The following is a 20228-nucleotide window of genomic DNA, read 5'->3' on the forward strand; positions in this document are numbered from 1 at the left end:
TTGGGCGCCACATGATCAATTTGTATGAATACCGGGTGAAATCTTTAATTATCTTGAAAAATTTGGTTATTTGAATAATTGCTTAGTGGAGTAAAAATGGGAGTTGTAATTTGTACAGCTAGTAATGTGTGACTCCCAGGTCCCGTGCAACAAATCATCGTATGTCCCAGCAAAATATTCGATGTCATAGATGTTATTTCAACACGGGTGCAATTGATTTGTCGTCCTTTTAGCATCTTCACTCATTTTTTACAAGAACGTAAACCCCAAATAATTCAAATCATTTTCATATCCTATTAGTGTCATCTTCGCATCTCGTATAATATTTTCCAGCAGAATGTTGAATAGGTCATACGAAAGGCTGTTTCCTTGTCTGAAACCTGTTTTTGCACTAAACTCTTCGGAGAGGTTATTTCCCATTTTAACTGAGGACCGGGTATCATCTTACAAAGCCGAATGAGCTTTGTGGAAATAGCAAATTCAGAAATTGCTTGGAATACCATTGAGCTGGGGGCTCTACTTTATAATCGACAAAAATATTGTAAGTGTCGATCTGTATCCCTTGGATCCAAGATTTACCGCAAGGTAAATATCTGGGCAACGGTGGAGCTGTCAGTTTAAAAGCCGCATTGGTATGGTCCCATTATTTCGTTATAGGCAATACGGAGAAGACTTATACCCCCATAGTGCGAGCACACAGTTTTATATCCTTTCTTGTGGACGGGCCACAGTATGCTCAGAGTCCAATCGTTGGATACCGTTCCTCCTGCCAGTAACCAGATCGACCTTGACCTTCCCAAATTCGAATGCAAAAGCATCCGACAACTGGGTCGTCAACACGCTGCTATCTAAAAGATATATTTAACGAAAGAGTTGATGTACAATGGATGTTTTATCTATTTTGGACCTTCGTATATTTTCTTTTCATCTTATTAAATTGAAAAATTTTATTAACTGCATACCTCTTCGCATTAATTAGGCGCCGTTTTGATGGTTTCTCCTTAAAATGTCCATATTACTTTCTAGATGGTCTTCTATTTAGAATGAAGCGAACCTTGTGATCTTTTCAGATCTTACAAAAGTACTTTTTCAAAAAAGTTGGAAAATAGATTTTTAATTGGGCGCCATTTGTATATCAAACCTATACTACTAATGAATTCCTAAGATTTTTCCTCATTTCAGTAGTGTTGATATTCCCCAATCTAAAGGAATGGTGAAGTCTAAGAAAAATGTCTGCATTCATGTTCTATGAAATTTTTAAATATAAAATATTTTTAATTGGGCGCCATATTTGTACAGTTGGGGAATCCCTGAGATTTTTTATCATTTCACTAGTGTTGATATTCTCCGAGGTATAGTAGTGGCGAAAACTATGATGTATAAGACTTGTCTGCATATGTCCGGATTCCAGTTCAATGCAATTTTAAAATATTTTTTTTTTTAATTGAACGCCATTTTTGTACCAACCTAGAGGAAATTCGGCCGCTTTTTCCCCATTTTACTAGTGTTGATGTTCTTATATTTTTAGAAGGCGTGGATTTTTGTGAAAACAATTTTTAGAAGGTGTGGATTTTTGAAAAATATTTTTAGAAGGCGTGGTGTTTTAAAATATTTTTAGCAGGCGTTGACTTTTTTTTTTTTTTGAAAAATATTATTAGGACGCGTGGATTTTTTGAAAAATATTTTTAGGAGGAGTGGATTTTTTAAAAATGTTTTAAGAGGCTTGGATTTTATTAAAAAAATCAATACAACTTAGGAGGCGTGGATTTTATGCAAAAATATTTTAGGAGGCGTGGATTTTATGAAAAAATATTTTAGGAGGCGTGGGTTTTATGAAAAAAATATTTTAGGAGGCGTGGATTTTTGAAAAAAATATTTTAGGAGGAGTGGATTTTATGAAAAATATTTTAGGAGGCGTGGATTTGATGAAAAAAAATATTTTAGGCGGCGTGGATTTTTGAAAAAATATTTTAGGAGGCGTGGATTTTATGAAAAAATATTTTAGGAGGCGTGGATTTTATGAAAAATATTTTAGGAGGCGTGGATTTTATGAAAAAAATATTTTAGGAGGCGTGGGTTTTATGAAAAAAATATTTTAGGAGGTGTGGATTTTTGAAAAAAATATTTTAGGAGGCGTGGATTTTATGAAAAATATTTTAGGAGGCGTGGATTTTATGAAAAAAATATTTTAGGAGGCGTGGATTTTATGAAAAAAATATTTTAGGAGGCGTGGGTTTTATGAAAAAAATATTTTAGGAGGCGTGGATTTTTGAAAAAATATTTTAGGAGGCGTGGATTTTATGAAAAAATATTTTAGGAGGCGTGGATTTTATGAAAAAATATATTAGGAGTCGTGGATTTTTGAAAAAATATTTTAGGAGGCGTGGATTTTATGAAAAAATATTTTAGGGGGTGTGGATTTTATGAAAAAATATTTTAGGAGGCGTGGATTTTATGAAAAACTTTTTTAGGAGGCGTGGATTTTATGAAAAAATATTTTAGGAGGCGAGGATTTATGAAAAAATAGTTTTAGGAGGCGTGAATTTTATGAAAAATATTTTAGGAGGCGTGGATTTTATGAAAAAATTTTTTAGGAGGCGTGGATTTTATGAAAAAATATTTTAGGAGGCGAGGATTTATGAAAAAATAGTTTTAGGAGGCGTGGATTTTATGAAAAATATTTTAGGAGGCGTGGATTTTATGAAAAAATTTTTTAGGAGGCGTGGATTTTATGAAAAAATATTTTAGGAGGCGAGGATTTATGAAAAAATAGTTTTAGGAGGCGTGGATTTTATGAAAAATATTTTAGGAGGCGTGGATTTTATGAAAAAAATTTTTAGGAGGCGTGGATTTTATGAAAAAATATTTTAGGAGGCGAGGATTTATGAAAAAATAGTTTTAGGAGGCGTGGATTTTATGAAAAAATATTTTAGGAGGCGTGGATTTTATGAAAAAATATTTTAGGAGGCGTGGATTTTATGAAAAATATTTTAGGAGGCGTGGATTTTATGAAAAAATATTTTAGGAGGCGAGGATTTATGAAAAAATAGTTTTAGGAGGCGTGGATTTTATGAAAAAATATTTTAGGAGGCGTGGATTTTATGAAAAATATTTTAGGAGGCGTGGATTTTATGAAAAATATTTTAGGAGGCGTGGATTTTATGAAAAAAATTTTTAGGAGGCGTGGATTTTACGAAAAGATATTTTAGGAGGCGAGGATTTATGAAAAAATATTTTAGGAGGCGTGGATTTTATGAAAAAATAGTTTTAGGAGGCGTGGATTTTATGAAAAAATATTTTAGGAGGCGTGGATTTTATGAACAAATATTTTAGGAGGCGTGGATTTTATGAAAAATATTTTAGGAGGCGTGGATTTTATGAAAAAATAGTTTTAGGAGGCGTGGATTTTATGAAAAAATATTTTAGGAGGCGTGGATTTTATGAACAAATATTTTAGGAGGCGTGGATTTTATGAAAAATATTTTAGGAGGCGTGGATTTTATGAAAAAATATTTTAGGAGGCGAGGATTAATGAAAAAATAGTTTTAGGAGGCGTGGATTTTATGAAAAAATAGTTTTAGGAGGCGTGGATTTTATGAAAAAAATTTTTTAGGAGGCGTGGATTTTATGAAAAAATATTTTAGGAGGCGTGGATTTTATGAAAAAATATTTTAGGAGGCTTGGATTTTTGAAAGAATATTTTAGGAGGCGTGGATTTTATGAAAAAATATTTTAGGAGGCGTGAATTTTATGAAAAAATATTTTAGGAGGCGTGGATTTTATGAAAAAATATTTTGGGAGGCGTGGATTTTATGAAAAATTATTTTAGGAGGCGTGGATTTTATGAAAAAAGATATTTTGGGAGGCGTGGGTTTTTGAAAAAATATTTTAGGAGGCGTGGATTTTTTGAAAAAATATTTTAGGAGGCGTGGATTTTTGAAAAAATATTTTAGGAGGCGTGGATTTTATGAAAAAATATTTTAGGAGGCTTGGATTTTTGAAAAAATATTTTAGGAGGCGTGGATTTTATGAAAAAATATTTTAGGAGGCGTGGATTTTTGAAAAAATATTTTAGGAGGCGTGGATTTTATGAAAAAATATTTTAGGAGGCGTGGATTTTTGAAAAAATATTTTAGGAGGCGTGGATTTTATGAAAAAATATTTTAGGAGGCTTGGATTTTTGAAAAAATATTTTAGGAGGCGTGGATTTTATGAAAAAATATTTTAGGAGGCATGGATTTTTGAAAAAATATTTTAGGAGGCGTGGATTTTATGAAAAAATATTTTAGGAGGCGTGGATTTTATGAAAAAATATTTTAGGAGGCTTGGATTTTATGAAAAAATATTTTAGGAGGCTTGGATTTTTGAAAAAATATTTTAGGAGGCTTGGATTTTTGAAAAAATATTTTAGGAGGCTTGGATTTTATGAAAAAATATCTTAGGAGGCGTGGATTTTTGAAAAAAGATATTTTAGGAGGCGTGGGTTTTTAAAAAAAAAAAATTTAAGGAGGGGTTGATTTTATGAAAAAATATTTTAAGAGGCGTAGATTTTGTGAAAAAATATTTGAGGAGGCGTGGATCTTATGAAAAAATATTTTAGGAAGCGTGGATTTTATGAAAAAATATTTTAGGAAGCGTGGATTTTATGAAAAAAATATTTTAGGAGGTGTGGATTTTTTGAAAAATATTTTTAGGAGGCGTGGATTTTTGAAAATATTTTAAAAGGCGTGGATTTTTGAAAATATTTTAAAAGGCGTGGATATTTTGAAAAATATTTTTAAGAGGCGTGGATTTTTAAAATATATATTTTGGGAGGCGTGAATTTTTGAAAATATTTTAAAAGGCGTGGATTTTTGAAAATATTTTAAAAGGCGTGGATTTTTGAAAATATTTTAAAAGGCGTGGATTTTTAAAAATATTTTAAAAGGCGTGGATTTTTGAAAATATTTTAAAAGGCGTGGATTTTTAAAAATATTTTAAAAGGCGTGGATTTTTGAAAATATTTTAAAAGGCCTGGATTTTTGAAAATATTTTAAAAGGCGTGGATTTTTGAAACTATTTTAAAAGGCGTGGATTTTTGAAAATATATTAAAAGGCGTGGATTTTTGAAAATATTTTAAAAGGCGTGGATTTTTGAAAATATTTTAAAAGGCGTGGATTTTTGAAAATATTTTAAAAGGCGTGGATTTTTGAAAATATTTTAAAAGGCGTGGATTTTTGAAAATATTTTAAAAGGCGTGGATTTTTGAAAATATTTTAAAAGGCGTGGATTTTTGAAAATATTTTAAAAGGCGTGGATTTTTGAAAATATTTTAAAAGGCGTGGATTTTTGAAAATATTTTAAAAGGCGTGGATTTTTGAAAATATTTTAAAAGGCGTGGATTTTTGAAAATATTTTAAAAGGCGTGGATTTTTGAAAATATTTTAAAAGGCGTGGATTTTTGAAAATATTTTAAAAGGCGTGGATTTTTGAAAATATTTTAAAAGGCGTGGATTTTTGAAAATATTTTAAAAGGCGTGGATTTTTGAAAATATTTTAAAAGGCGTGGATTTTTGAAAATATTTTAAAAGGCGTGGATTTTTGAAAATATTTTTCGGAAAAATATTTTTAGGAGGCGTGGATTTTTTTAAAAATATTTTTAGGAGGCGTGGATTTTTTAAACACTTTCAGGAGGCGTGGATTTTTTAAACACTTTCAGGAGGCGTGGACTACTTAAAAATTTTTTGAGAAACGTGGAATTTTTAAATTTTAAAAATATTTTTAGGAGGCGTGGATTTTTTAAACACTTTCAGGAGGCGTGGACTACTTAAAAATTTTTTGAGAAACGTGGAATTTTTAAATTTTAAAAATATTTTAAGGAGGCTTTGTTTTTTTTTAAATATTTTTAGAAGTTGTTGATTTTTTGAAAAATATTTTTAGAAGGCGTGGACTTTTTGAAAAATATTTTTAGAAGCCGTGGATTTTTTGAGAAATATTTTTAGAAGTCGAGGCTTGGAGTTTTTGAAAAATATTGTTAAAAGGCTTGGAGTTTCTGAAAAATATTTATAGGAGGCTTGGAGTTTTTAAAAAAATATTTATAGGAGCCTTGGAGTTTTCGAGGAATACTTTTATTATATATATGACTTTCATTGGGCTCTTTCATGAAATCTAAATACCCTCAATCCACTTTGTCAAATACAGTTAATATGCATAATAACCTATAATGCAAAACATGGAAAAAGTATCTGGCGGAAATTTTATAGAGCCTCGGTTATTATTTTGTCACAAATTCCCGTGCCATAACATTTTTTATTTCCACTATTTTACATTAATCCTTTATTTCACCGTTTCTAATTGGGCGCCATTTCTCAAGTGTCGCCCTCATAAAATCTAATCTTGAGGTTTTTCATCTTTTGTCAAAACCATGAAACTAATGTGAAAAGAGGAGGGTAATTTTATTATTTAATCAGCTGTTGAGGAATTTCCCAAATTTTCCATATCGCCGGCAATACACTTATTATTAAACCTACATACAACAATAACAACAACGACTACAAAAATGTGTTTACAATTAAATTTAATGTGGGTTTTATTTTTTCTTCTATTTTTTCAGATAAGTATTTGGCAACCCAAATACTATCAATTCGCTTCAAAAAGAAAACACACACGCATTCACATCTAAAATAACATGAATTATAATTATCCTGCAAAGAGAGTGTGAAAGCAAAATACACCATGAGATGAAGGAGAGAGCAAAGTGAGTTGCTCTGTGGTGCAGAGGAAGAAAGAGGCAAGTGTGGTGAGAATAAAATGAACAGCAACCAACAACCACTCTGAAGGCAGACAGAGAGCAAGTGGGTCTTGCCCTGGTGGATTTTCAAGACTCTCTGAGAGAGAGTCCAAGTTAGGTTTCATTGTTTGGCTGCCTGTATTAATTTAGCCTGCCTGCCTGTTTAACGGTGACTAGTATCTCTGAAGTGAGAAATGTAAGCAAAACGCACGGATACGTGAAGCTAAGCACAACGTACGTTTGGTACGCTCCTCGCCAGGAATATTTAGAAAAAGGAAAAAATACAAATTTTTAAAGTGTAACCTGAATCACAAAACAAAAGTGGAAGAAGAAGCAAAAATAAAAAATTCTTTGTTTTAAATTGAAAGAAAAAGAGCAAAAAATAATTGAAAATTTATTTTAACGGAAGAATGATTGATTGATTGAAAAAATAATTGTTCCAAAAAAATAGTAAAACAAATTGTGTGTGTTCGTTCTTCATACGTGTGTGTGTGCAAAAGAAAATATAAAATATCCAAATAGTGCGTGATAAGTGTAATTTGTATAAAAATCGCCAAAGAGGGGGGACCCAGTACTCCAATTTCCTCGCCTGAGTTTTTAGGTTGTGGGATTTGTTGTTGTTGCTGCTCTTGTTGGGTGGTTTATGTTGATGTTATTCCTGCTGCTGCTACTGTATTTTGCCATAGTTGTTCTCGTCTTTGCTGTTGTTGTTGTATAAGTACATATTTTTGGGTGTGAAAACGAAAGTGAAAATTTTTGGGTGTGAAAACGAAAGTGAAAATCTAGCACAGCAGCCCAGAGTACAACGACGACAACGACAACAACGAGGCCCAACACAAAACAAACAACCTACCAACCAGCCAACATACCAACCAAGCCAGCAACCTAACGAAGGACCATTTGGTCCAACAAGGCAGTGAGCGGCGGGCATAATCCAACATCATAAGCCACTGGCATTGTTGTGTGACAATTATTCCAAAAACAGGGGGCGGCCAACAACTCCCCCTTTCATGTGCTGATTTTGTTGTTGTTGTTGCTGTTACGTTTGTTACTTAAAACGTAACGTACGTAACAACAACGTACTCCAGTTTACTCTACAACAATGATTTTTGGCACATGTTAGCAATGTTCTCGTTTTCATTTTTACAGAGGACACAGGATTGCGCCCTGATCTAATGATATCTGCTGCTACAGCTGCTGCGACAACGAATGCTGCTTCTTCTTGTTTTTACTTCAACAACATTCTTGGGTGGATTATTGTTACATAAAAAACCAAGCAAGAAGAAACAAATGAAACCTTAGTCAAAAGAAAAAGTGTAACGAAAAAGAAGAGAAACGCCATAACAATGCATAAAAAAAGAAAAGTGAAGTGAAATCCCGTTTAAACAACATAATAATAACAACAACAACAAAAATTATACAAATCCAAACGAAAAAATAAACAACCCAAAAAAAAACATCCTTGCAAAGCAGATGTGTTGGCGGTGACAACTGGACAGCAAACAGCATCCTCAACAAAATCTCGCTTGGAGAGTACATTGCCAGTGATTGACAGTTTGACTGACTGACTGCCTAGCTGTCAGCAGGCTTGGCTGACTGCATAGTAAAAGAGCGAGCAAGCGAACGGTCGTGAGTGTGTGTGACGTCAAAAAATCAAAATTCATTTGTTGTTATACATAGATATTTAAAATTTATTGTTGTTGCCAATTTACCATCTAAACAACAACAACTACATATCCTTACGGGCTTAGCTCCAAAAAAGGAAGAAGAAGGAAAACCAAAAAATAGCAAAAAAAAACTCCAAAGAGTTTAGCAAAACACAAGTGAGAGCCAGCCCGAACAGCACCGTAAGTGCGTGTGTGGTGGATTTTATTTCTTTTTTACCTCCCAACCACCCTCACATCGCAATTTTTTGTACACCTTAGCCAACCATCTGTGCATCAGTTTCACCGCCGCCATCTTCATCATCATCATGGAGCAGCCCAGCATACTTGTTAGAATTCTACACTCAATACCGCATGTGAACTATACATTTCAGCGGGTTAATGACACCTTCAATCCGGATAGCGATGTTTATCTTGAGGTGAGTTTTTATTTTTATAACATTAAAATATAATACACATACATAGATATCTATCTACATGTACGTATATAAAAGGATAATAATATCCCATTTTTGCTCTCTCTTTTTTTGTTGCTTCTACTATCTCAATTAGAAGTTTTGTTCTCAAAAGTTTAAAACTTTCTTCTTGTTGGATGGTTTGTTTGTTGAAAACCATGAAACAAAAAACCATAGTTTTGCAACATTTATCCTAACTACATAGGATTTTTTTCATGGTAAAGTATTCCCTTGAGGCTCTTGGCAATTGTCCACACTTTTGGATGACCATTTTCCTTACATTCTTTCCCGTTTTTCCTGTGATAAGAAATTTTTCAAACTTTGTTTAAGAACAACAAAAGAAAAAAAACAGAAATAGAGAAATTAAAAACATTAAGTTTTTCTGCAAGTGTTTGTATTCCCATAGACAAACAAATTTTACACACTCACACACATCTCGGTGACGATCTAAAATACTGCAAAACAAACGTTTCCAGCAGCAGCAGCATTTCTTCCACTTCAGATAAGAGCATCTACATCCACAAACAGTAACTATTTTTTTTTTTTGCTGTTTGTTGTTTTTCTTTGTTGACAATTTGATAAACAAAGAACTTTGAAGCAAAAGTTTTTTTTTCTCTACTTCTTAGAATCAAAGTGAACTTTTTGCATTTACAACAACAACAATAGCAGCTAGTATGTTGTGTTTTATGTCATGTGTAAAAATATTATCGAAATCTGCATAGTTCACTTATCTCGTAATGGGGTGAGAAGATAACAGTAAATATGTCCAAATATTAAATTATGAAATTTAAATTTCAACGTTTTTTTTTAATTCCTGAGATCAAAAATTCAAGGCAGATGATTTTTGGTATAGAAAAGTTTTTTGAAGATGAATATTCCTTTAGAAAAATTATCGAAAATGAATTTTCCTATAGAAAAGTTTATCAAAGACGAATTTTCCTATAGAAAAGTTCATCGAAGATGAATTTTCCTATAGAAAAGTTTATCGAAAAGGAATTTTCCTATAGAAAAGTTTATTGAAGATGGATTTTCCTATAGAAAAGTTCATCGAAGATGAATTTTCCTATAGAAAAGTTCATCGAAGATGAATTTTCCTATAGAAAAGTTCATCGAAGATGAATTTTCCTATAGAAAAGTTCATCGAAGTTGAATTTTCCTATAGAAAAGTTCATCGAAGATGAATTATCCTATAGAAAAGTTCAACGAAGATGAATTTTCCTATAGAAAAGTACATCGAATATGAATTTTCCTATAGAAAAGTTCATCGAATATGAATTTTCCTATAGAAAAGTTCATCGAAGATGAATTTTCCTACAGAAAAGTTCAACGAAGAAGAATTTTCCTATAGTAAAATTCATCAAAGATGAATTTTCCTATAGAAAAGTTCATCGAAGATGAATTTTCCTATAGAAAAGTTCATCGAAGATCAATTTTCCCATAGAAAAGATCATCGAAGATGAATTTTCCTATAGAAGGGTTCATCGAAGATGAATTTTCCTATAGAAAAGTTCATCGAAGATGAATTTTCCCATAGAAAAATTTATCGAAAAGGAATTTTCCTTTAGAATAGTCTATCGAAGATGAATTTTCCTATAGAAAAGTTCATCGAAGAAGAATTTTCCTATAGAAAAGTTCATCGAAGATGAGTTCATTGGCTATGACTTTCGTATAGAAAAGTTCATCGGCGATGACGTTTCGTATAGAAAAGTTCATCGGAGATTACTTTTCGTATAGAAAAGTTCATCGGAGTTGACTTTTCGGAGATGACTTTTCGTATAGAAAAGTTCATCGCAGATGACTTTTCGTATAGAAAAGTTCATCGGAGATCACTTTTCGTATAGAAAAGTTCATCGGAGATGACTTTTCGTATAGAAAAGTTCATCGGAGATGACTTTTCGTATAGAAAAGTTCATCGGAGATGACTTTTCGTATAGAAAAGTTCATCGGAGATGACTTTTCGTATAGAAATGTTCATCGGAGATGACTTTTCGTATAGAAAAGTTCATCGGAGATGACTTTTCGTATAGAAAAGTTCATCGGAGATGACTTTTCGTATAGAAAAGTTCATCGGAGATGACTTTTCGTATAGAAAAGTTCATCGGAGATGACTTTTCCTATAGAAAAGTTCATCGGAGATGACTTTTCGTATAGAAAAGTTCATCGGAGATGACTTTTCCTATAGAAAAGTTCATCGGAGATGACTTTTCCTATAGAAAAGTTCATCGGAGATGACTTTTCCTATAGAAAAGTTCATCGGAGATGACTTTTCCTATAGAAAAGTTCATCGGAGATGACTTTTCCTATAGAAAAGTTCATCGGAGATGACTTTTCCTATAGAAAAGTTCATCGGAGATGACTTTTCCTATAGAAAAGTTCATCGGAGATGACTTTTCCTATAGAAAAGTTCATCGGAGATGACTTTTCCTATAGAAAAGTTCATCGGAGATGACTTTTCCTATAGAAAAGTTCATCGGAGATGACTTTTCCTATAGAAAAGTTCATCGGAGATGACTTTTCCTATAGAAAAGTTCATCGGAGATGACTTTTCCTATAGAAAAGTTCATCGGAGATGACTTTTCCTATAGAAAAGTTCATCGGAGATGACTTTTCCTATAGAAAAGTTCATCGGATATGACTTTTCCTATAGAAAAGTTCATCGGAGATGACTTTTCCTATAGAAAAGTTCATCGGAGATGACTTTTCGTATAGAAAAATATATGTTAGAAATATGTTTGGATCCACACATATATTTATTTGGGACTCGTTGCAAACAAATATATGTTTGGATCCGAACATAATTTGTTTTGTGTCCAAACAAATATATGTTTGCAACATTTTGTAACATATCTCAATTTTATTTGTTTGGGTACCAACATATTTTTTTATGTTAGAACATATTTGTTATGGGTGGAGAGAGGATTTTTGTCAAAGAGCGTAACAACAGGGCTCTCGCTTATTTTATAATAAAGAGCGGTGAGTGTGGTGCAATAGATGACACAGAAGCGACGAGGGGAGGGTAAACTGTTTTTGCTTTGCTTTCATTTTTAAATCAGTTCAAGAAATTTTTTCTGTGTTTTTGGAAGAATAAAACTCATAGATAAGATTAGTTGAAAACTGCTTTGTCGTTATATGGCCTTCTAGTGCCTACGAGCTATTTAAAAGTTCGGACTCCAGAGTAAATCTCGGTGTCGTTATCTGGGTTTCTTCTTAAAAAGTTGGTCCTTCGAGATAAATAAAATCTCATATCTAAGAATGATTTGGGTCAGCCTTCAAATTCGGGCTCCTTCTTAAGTTAGAAAATTATCCTTAGACCTAGTTCAGGATTCGTAATGTAGATAGAATACAAATTGGACTTTTAATCAGAAATATCGGTTCTTCGACATGAGTATGAGTATAAACGTACTAACAGTTTCGGACTACATTGCCATTCGGCGACCATCTAATGCTGCAAAACGTAGTCCTTGATCCATTTAACGATTATGACTGCTGATAGAACAAAATAAAGAACAACAAGTAACAAGTCTTTAAGTTTGGCGTGCCGGAAACGTTGTTTTTTTAATTACGAACCAATGTAGCTAAGACCCTCAAAATACCGAAGATCTGGAGGTATCGTTATATGGGGTCTATACCAAAACATTGACATACATATGTGTGTTGACGATTTTTGGTGGAGAACTTTCGTGGTCACTAAGAACCTCAAATGTCAAATTACAGCTAGTTCGGTTAAAAATTTTAGTTAAAATAATCAAAATACCGAAAATCGGGAGGTAACGTTATATGGGGGCTATACAAAAACATGAACCTATGTTGACGATTTTTGGTGGAAAACTTTCGTGGCCACTAAGAACCTCAAATGTCAAATTACAGCTAGTTCGGTTAAAAATTGTAGCTAAAATCCTTAAAATACCGAAAATCGGGAGGTACCGTTATATGGGGGCTATACCAAACCATGGACATATGTTGACGATTTTCAGTGAAGGAGTTTTGTGTCCATTGCGAACCTCAATTGTCAAATTATAGCTAGTTCAGTTAAAAATAGTAGCTAAAATCCTCAATATACCGAAAATCGGAAGGTACCTTTATATGGGGGATATACCAAAACATGGGCCCATGTTGACGATTTTCGGTGAAGAAGTTTTGTGAGCACTGAGAACCTCAAATGTCAAATTACAGCTAATTCAGTTTAAAATTGCAGCTGAAATCCTCGAAAATACCGAAAATTGGGAGGTACCGTTATATGGGGGTTGTACCTAAACGTGGACATATGTCCTTAATTTTGTGGAATAAACATTTTTTGGTCGCTAAGAACCCTAAACGTCATGTTATAGCTAATTGGGTCTGAAAATGTGACTAAAAACGTCAAAATACCTGAAATCGGGCGGTACCTCCATAAGGGACTATACCAAAACGTGGTCCGATATAGCCTACATGCAAACAAAACACCCATCTTTCCAAAATTGCAGGTCCTAACTCCGTTTTTTAGTGGATACTAGAGTGATAACAACAGACGGACGGAATTTGACCCTGGTCGGTTAAAAATGAAATAAAAATCGACCTGATCGGTTAAAACTGTAGCTAAAATCCTCAAAATACTGAAAATCGGGAGGTATTGTTATATGGGGGTTATACCCAAACATGGACCTATGCCCGTAATTTTTGGAATATAAGTTTTTTGTTCACTAGGAACCCTGAATGTCATATTATAGCTAAATCGGTCTGAAAATGTGACAAAAAACGTCAAAATATCTGAAATCGGGCGGTACTGTTATACAAGGGCTATACAAAAACGTGGATCAATATAGCCCATCATCGAACTTGACCTGCCTGCAAACAAAAGGCGCGTCTTTCCAAAATTTCAGAGTCATATTTCAATTTTATTGTGGATGCTAGAGTGATTACAACAGACGGACGGACGGACATGCATAGATCGAATCAGAATTTTACCCTGATCGGTTAAAAGTCAGATAAAAAATTGACCTGATCGGTTAAAAGTCTGATAAAAAATTGACCTGATCGGTTAAAAACTGTAGCTTAAATCCTCAGAATACCGAAAATCGGGAGGTATCGTTATATGGGGGTTATACCAAAACATTAACCTAGGTCTGCAATTTTTGGAATATAAGTTAAATTGTTAATTGTTAAATTACAGCTAATTTGGTCTGAAAATGTGACTAAAAACGTCAAAATACCTGAAATCAGGCGGTACTGCTATATGGGGGATATACAAAAACGAGGACCGATATAGCCCATCATCGAATTTGACCTGCCTGCAAACAAAAGACGCGTCTTTCCAAAATTTCAGAGTCCTATTTCAATTTTATTGTGGATGCTGGAGTGATTACAACAGACGGACGGACATGCATAGATCGAATCAGAATTTTACCCTGATCGGTTAAAAATCAGATAAAAATCGACCTGATCGGTTAAAAACTGTAGCTAAAATCCTCAAAATACTGAAAATCGGGAGGTACCGTTATATGGGGGTTATACCAAAACATGGACCTATGTCCGTAATTTTTGGAATATAAGTTTTTTGGTCACTAGGAACCCTAAATGTCAAATTATAGCTAAATCGGTCTGAAAATGTGACTAAAAACTTCAAAATACCTGCAATCGGGCGGTACTTTTATATGAGGGCTATAGAAAAACGTGGACCGATATAGCCCATCATCGAACTTGACCTGCCTGCAAACAAAAGACGCATATTTCCAATTTCCCATTCCAATTTCAGCGTCCTATCTCGATTTTGTATGGATGCTAGATGGATTACAACAGACAGACGGACATGCATTGAATTTTTTTAATGCGTTACAAACGGGGAAAAACTTAATGTATCCTCCATACTGCGGTAAAGGGTATAAAAATAGGACTTTGAGCCGTAAATGACGTCCTTGGAGTTGAGGACATAAGTATCAAGAGTTTATGACTGCATTGCATTCGTCAAATTGTCGCCAAGATTAGCTTAGGACTGTATTGCCTTTCGGCGGTCTTCTAAGGCTGCAAAATATGGATAGGATAAAATGTGGGTCTCAGAATTTTTTAAAATAGAACAAAAACTGACTCTTCGAACTACTTAATGATTCTGAAAGAAGGCAAATCAATTTCATGGTACTTCGAGATGAATAGATACACCATCTACATAGAATCAACATTGGCCTGGGAATCAAACATTTTGGTCCTTCGAGCTGAATAAAAACATTTGCTTATTAGAGACAGTCTAGAGCTGTATTGCCTTTTGGTGACATTCTTCTCTGAGACTTATTAATTATTCTCATTCCAGAAAGAGTAAATAAAACTGTACAACAAAATTGAACTTTTTTAAAATTACAAGAAACCCCGTGCAGATTATGAAAGAGGACCAAAAAAAGAAGACACGTGTATCGGCGTTTTGAAAGTTTACGTCGAGAAGTAACCTAAATAGGCGTGGCAAGTTTCGCCCATTTCTACAGGTTTTGAAATATTCGTCATCAGATTCCTTGGAATCCTTGCATTTTAGGTATAAAGTGTCTTTGGCAATATTACTGGCAAGATTGCGGGGTATCTTTTTATGAAAAAATTAACCCTCATACGAGTCACTAAAGGGGTCTTTTTGGTCCCTTTTTTCAAAAACGTTTAAAAAGTCCTTTAAAATGAGATCGTATCAGATCAAAATATTCTACAAAATTATTTGTCATAAAATTTTACTATAGGTCCCCGAATACACCAAAACTCTAAATCGTACCTAAACGCCAGGAATCTGCCAAAAGTAAAATCACGTTTTAGGGTTAATGTTGTGCTTTATCTGAGTTTATTAAGTTTTGTCCCACAAAACTTCATTCTAGATAGAAGACGTCAAAAACAAAAATAATCTCCACCAAATTTCAATATAAGTCGCCGAATAAATGAAATATGTATTTACAATATATATCAAGAAAATATATACATCAAGTTTGCCAACAAAATACCCAAATATTTTTTGAATAAATTAGTTTTGTTCTTTTTCGTGTTGATGCATGAAAGTAACATGAAATTTAGTTTTAGACGAAAGTTGTTAAAAGAAGAAATATTCTACACAAAATTTCACTATAAGTCCCAAAACAAACTATATATCTGAGTAAAACACTTTGTTAAGAAAATGACGTTACAAAATTAGATATTATAGGTAGAAATTATTTGTTAAACTTTTAGACTTTTTTATAGTATTATTAGGTTACTTCTCGACGTAAACTTTCAAAACGCCGATACACGTGTCTTCTTTTTTTCGGCCCTCTTTCATAATCTGGCCGAATTATCTTGGTCCTTCGACCTGAGTTTAAATAAGCACAAAAATAAAAGTAGAAGTAGGACTTTACTTATTTATTTTATTATTCTTTTTAAGAAACAATGAACCCAGATATTTTAGTAAGTGACTGGAACTTATCTAACCCATTAGTTAAACCCTTAAAATATCAGACTACAAAGCAAAATATGTTAGCAAGTAAATAAAACAGGCAGGGTACCATAAATCCTATGAAATATTCCGAGGAAAAATAAATGTAAAGATAACATTAAAGGATCATATTTGCTATTCATCCTGTTTTCATAGCACTTAGTTCAAGTAAGTTGATATAACAATATTTTAAATCCACTTATTTGAACTAACTTCTTCTTTACTTTTATCTCCATAATAAAGATTAAACCAAAGATCTCAGGTAGTAACTAAATATAATCTCATAAAATTACGGTGTGTTTAGGTAAATATGCCAATACCTCAAGTATCTACATACATCTATATTTTCACACCTTAATACCCTCTCAACGGGATTACTTGTTATTGATCTGATAAAGAAACCAAACAAGGATCCATGTGAATATCACATGGGCTAATCCCTTGTGTATGCTCCTTAGCGCAGGGGTTTCCGTTATCACTAATATTATTAAGTCATAAATTAAAAAATATTTTTGAAAGGTTTTATGACAACCTAACCTCAAATAGGATTATGACAGCGATAACAGGTAACAAGAAATAAAAATGCAATATTATACCCTCAAGACAACACCGTGCATGTGGTGGTAGACACTCACACAACTACTTGGTGATCACTCAAGTGGATTACCGTTTCCCAACAAAAATAGACATGGATTTTGTGTTAAAAATATTCCATAAATATTGAAATCGGATGCCTCCAATGAGTCTTCATCAGAAGTTACCTCTTCCAGAAGACTAATGCATTTTTTCCTTTATGTTGTCGGAAAAAATAGTAAAAATTAGTAGATTATTGCAGTACTGGAACAGACCATAAGTTTCACTTATTTAAATTATTTTGTTTTTTTTTAAATATTATTAATTTCCTGGCATGGCAACCCAAACTCTGACATTATTTGCATTACAAAGAACCCCCAAAACAACTCCCCAAGTGGTAATTTAGCCTTGAATTTCTCAGCATATCTTGAAAGATTTGTGTATTTTACAATACATCTTAGAAAGTGTGTGTGTTGGTGTATGTTAGCATATTTATTTATTAATAATGCATTCTTTCACACTACACTGCTCTCTACAAGTATGTGTGTATTTATCTAGGCGACACCGCGCTGCAGCTTATGTTTAGTTCAACTATTTACTTGATTTTCTTATCTCTGCCAACCCCTGTGCCACCGCCGCCACCTCTAACACGGCTCATCACCATGAATGTCATAATACCTGCTGGGTTTATGAGTTTTTCTTATTTTTTTGGGAATTTGTTGTTGTTTTCAACGTCATCAGGAAGACACTTTTCCATCATGCATGCCATGCTTAATGTCGGAATGTTGAACATCTTTATTATTCTTTTATTTTTTCTTGTGTTTCTTTCTTTGTTGCTGTGTTTTAATACCAGCGGTTTTCCTGACATTTTACAGCTGCTGTCACTACTATCTACATACAACTATAAGTTTGACTTTTTTCGTACAAAAAAAGAAATATTAAATGTCATTGTTTGTCAGCCAGTGTGTGTGTGTGTGAGAGAGAGCGTGTTATTTTTATATTTACAACTAAACCACTGGGTAGCTACTCTACATGTTATGCGGCCATAGATCCGTTCGTACGTCCGTCCGTTCATTTTTTCTATTTTCTACTGTTGTCTGTTTCAAGTACATGCGATTAAGTACTCCTCAAGTACCAGATTTCCTTTTTTCTACTAGTTTTGTAGACATGTCCTCGACGTCATCATCATCAACATCAGTGTTGTTATTTGTCGTCGTCGTCGTTGTCGTGTATGTTTGTGTGTATGTATGTTGCTGGGAATAAAGACAAACGATGTTACAACACAATGACACTATGACAATTGTTTGTCATTTAAAATGTCCTTGAATTGTGTTATAAATCACACCTTAATGATGGTACCAGCACACAGACAGACACACCCACCCATTTGTACATCCGCAAATTTTTTGTATTTATTGTTTTTTTCTACCACTGCTGCTGTTGTTGCTGCAGTGCTGTTTGTCGTTCCCCGCCCCATTGTAAACAATTTACATAAAAGGACAATGTAAGGACTTTAAGGCAATATTTTAACTATATTTTATGTTGAACTGTTATCGTTGGCTGATGGTTTGTTGCGTTGGTATTTTTGGTTAGTTTGGCTATTTTATTGGCTTTAGATAAAAAAACAATGTGCGGAAATGCCATAAATTTAGCAACAAAATTGGTGGATTGGGTTTCATTAGTTATTCCCCTTGGCTTGTGGTGTGTTTGAAATATATTTTTAAATTTTAATTGGATTTTTGAAATTTTTTTGAGATTTTTCTAGAGAAAAATTGGAAATTTCTTAAATTAAATTAAAAATGAGAAAAAATAGTTATATTCTAAGCGAATTTATGAAACGAAGGACTATATCTAACGCCTTAACTTAGACTTAGTAGACTGCCTAAGCTTCATTTTTCTAGTTATGAAAATTCCTCTAAATTGCAAGGGTTGCCAAATATTTTGGTTATATAGGTCTGTCTGGTTATTTTCCGAGCAAGAATTGTCCAGCAAGATCTTTCTCGGAGAGTAAGGAGTTTTTATTCTCTTTAGCAAGAAAAATGTAAAAAGTAAACAGACACCTTTCCTGCAAACACCAGCAAGGAATCAGCTGAGTTGCCAAAACAGAACAATTTGTCCGCCATTAAAAGAACCAACGCAGCAAAATTTTTGTATTTTATTAAAAATAAAAAAAGAAAATTACCCTAATTTTTTTTCATTTTGCAACTTTGTTCTCCTAAAAAACAAATGACTTGCTTTTTTCCACAATAAAATTGTTTTCAAGTTGCACAAACATAAATTGTTTACAGGAAGAAGAAGAGTTGCAACTGCTTGCTAGAACAAATTTGCACAGCAAGAATTGCAAACTCTCAGTAAAACAACTGTCAAAATGCCTCTCTCGATTAGCTCTCTTTTGCTGAACTTTTGTGTTTACAGCGTTGGTGCTCAAAATATTTTGTGCATTAGTCTCTCTGAGCGAGCTTTTCCTTTGCTAAACCACGACAAAAGAGAACTTAGAGAACATATGTTGTTGTTGCAGTCACTTTAACGTATATGGGTGATCTTGGCTGGTTTACAGACGACTTCCAGCAACAATTGGTACAAATTGTTACAAATTTTAGAGTAACCAGACAAAGCTAATATTGTTAAAAATGAAATTATTTAATATAGATGTATGGATTTCCTTAAAGTTTTAGTCACTTTCCAAAAATACGCCTGTAGATTTTAAAACTGTATAGACTTTTTGCGGAAATTTGCGGTTTTGGCAGTTATGACTAAAAGTTAACCTCCTTTTTTATTTGCTGTATTCATATTTTATACATTTTTAAAATTATTTTTATTATCCTTTCTTATGTTTATTTTAACATGGTAACTTGGAGCCGCTCTGAAAACTCGCGATTGAAAAATAAAAGGTTTTGGGGATACGCCAGAGAAAACAGGATACAACACCCATTTGCTTTGCTATTTTGACCATTAAGAACCGTTTATACAGAGTTCGTATGCTCTAGAAAGTTGTTTATCGAGATCTAAGAAACATTTTTTTCGTTGTTTTTTTTTTTTTGCTTCAAATTTGATCGGTTTAATATCTGTAGACCAAAACCCGAGAAAAATGTAAAAATAGATTACACCTTGACGATTATGACCTAAAATATGAAGTTTGATGGAGTTTATGTGTTCACAAGTTTTGTTCTTTTTGAGATGTGCTACAACTTTGCCTCTGAGATGTATTCATATTTCCTAACGGTTTGACAGATATAGTCCTTACAAAACGACCCCTTCTGACATCAAAGCCTCAAACCTTTGGAGACCTATAACCGCAAAAGTTTATGAGGTAGGAAAAAACGACCAGACACGTGTCTTCTCATTTTTGGTCTTTTAT

The 20228-nt window shown here is 33.2% G+C and overlaps 1 protein-coding gene across 1 annotated transcript in view; it reads left to right on the top strand.

Moving 5' to 3' along the window:
* The window catches only part of LOC141398662 (uncharacterized), a 156299-nt gene that overhangs the window by 6853 nt on the left and 129218 nt on the right, over window positions 1–20228 (top strand). Inside the window, 2 exon segments of the mRNA XM_073976184.1 lie at window positions 6594–6770; window positions 7920–8853. Coding sequence (XP_073832285.1) covers window positions 8743–8853 — 111 coding nt within the window. The 5' untranslated portion in view covers window positions 6594–6770; window positions 7920–8742.

The sequence above is a fragment of the Musca autumnalis genome, unplaced genomic scaffold, assembly GCF_047663935.1.
Source record: "Musca autumnalis isolate F117 unplaced genomic scaffold, ASM4766393v1 scaffold_3, whole genome shotgun sequence".
NCBI lineage: Eukaryota > Metazoa > Arthropoda > Insecta > Diptera > Muscidae > Musca > Musca autumnalis.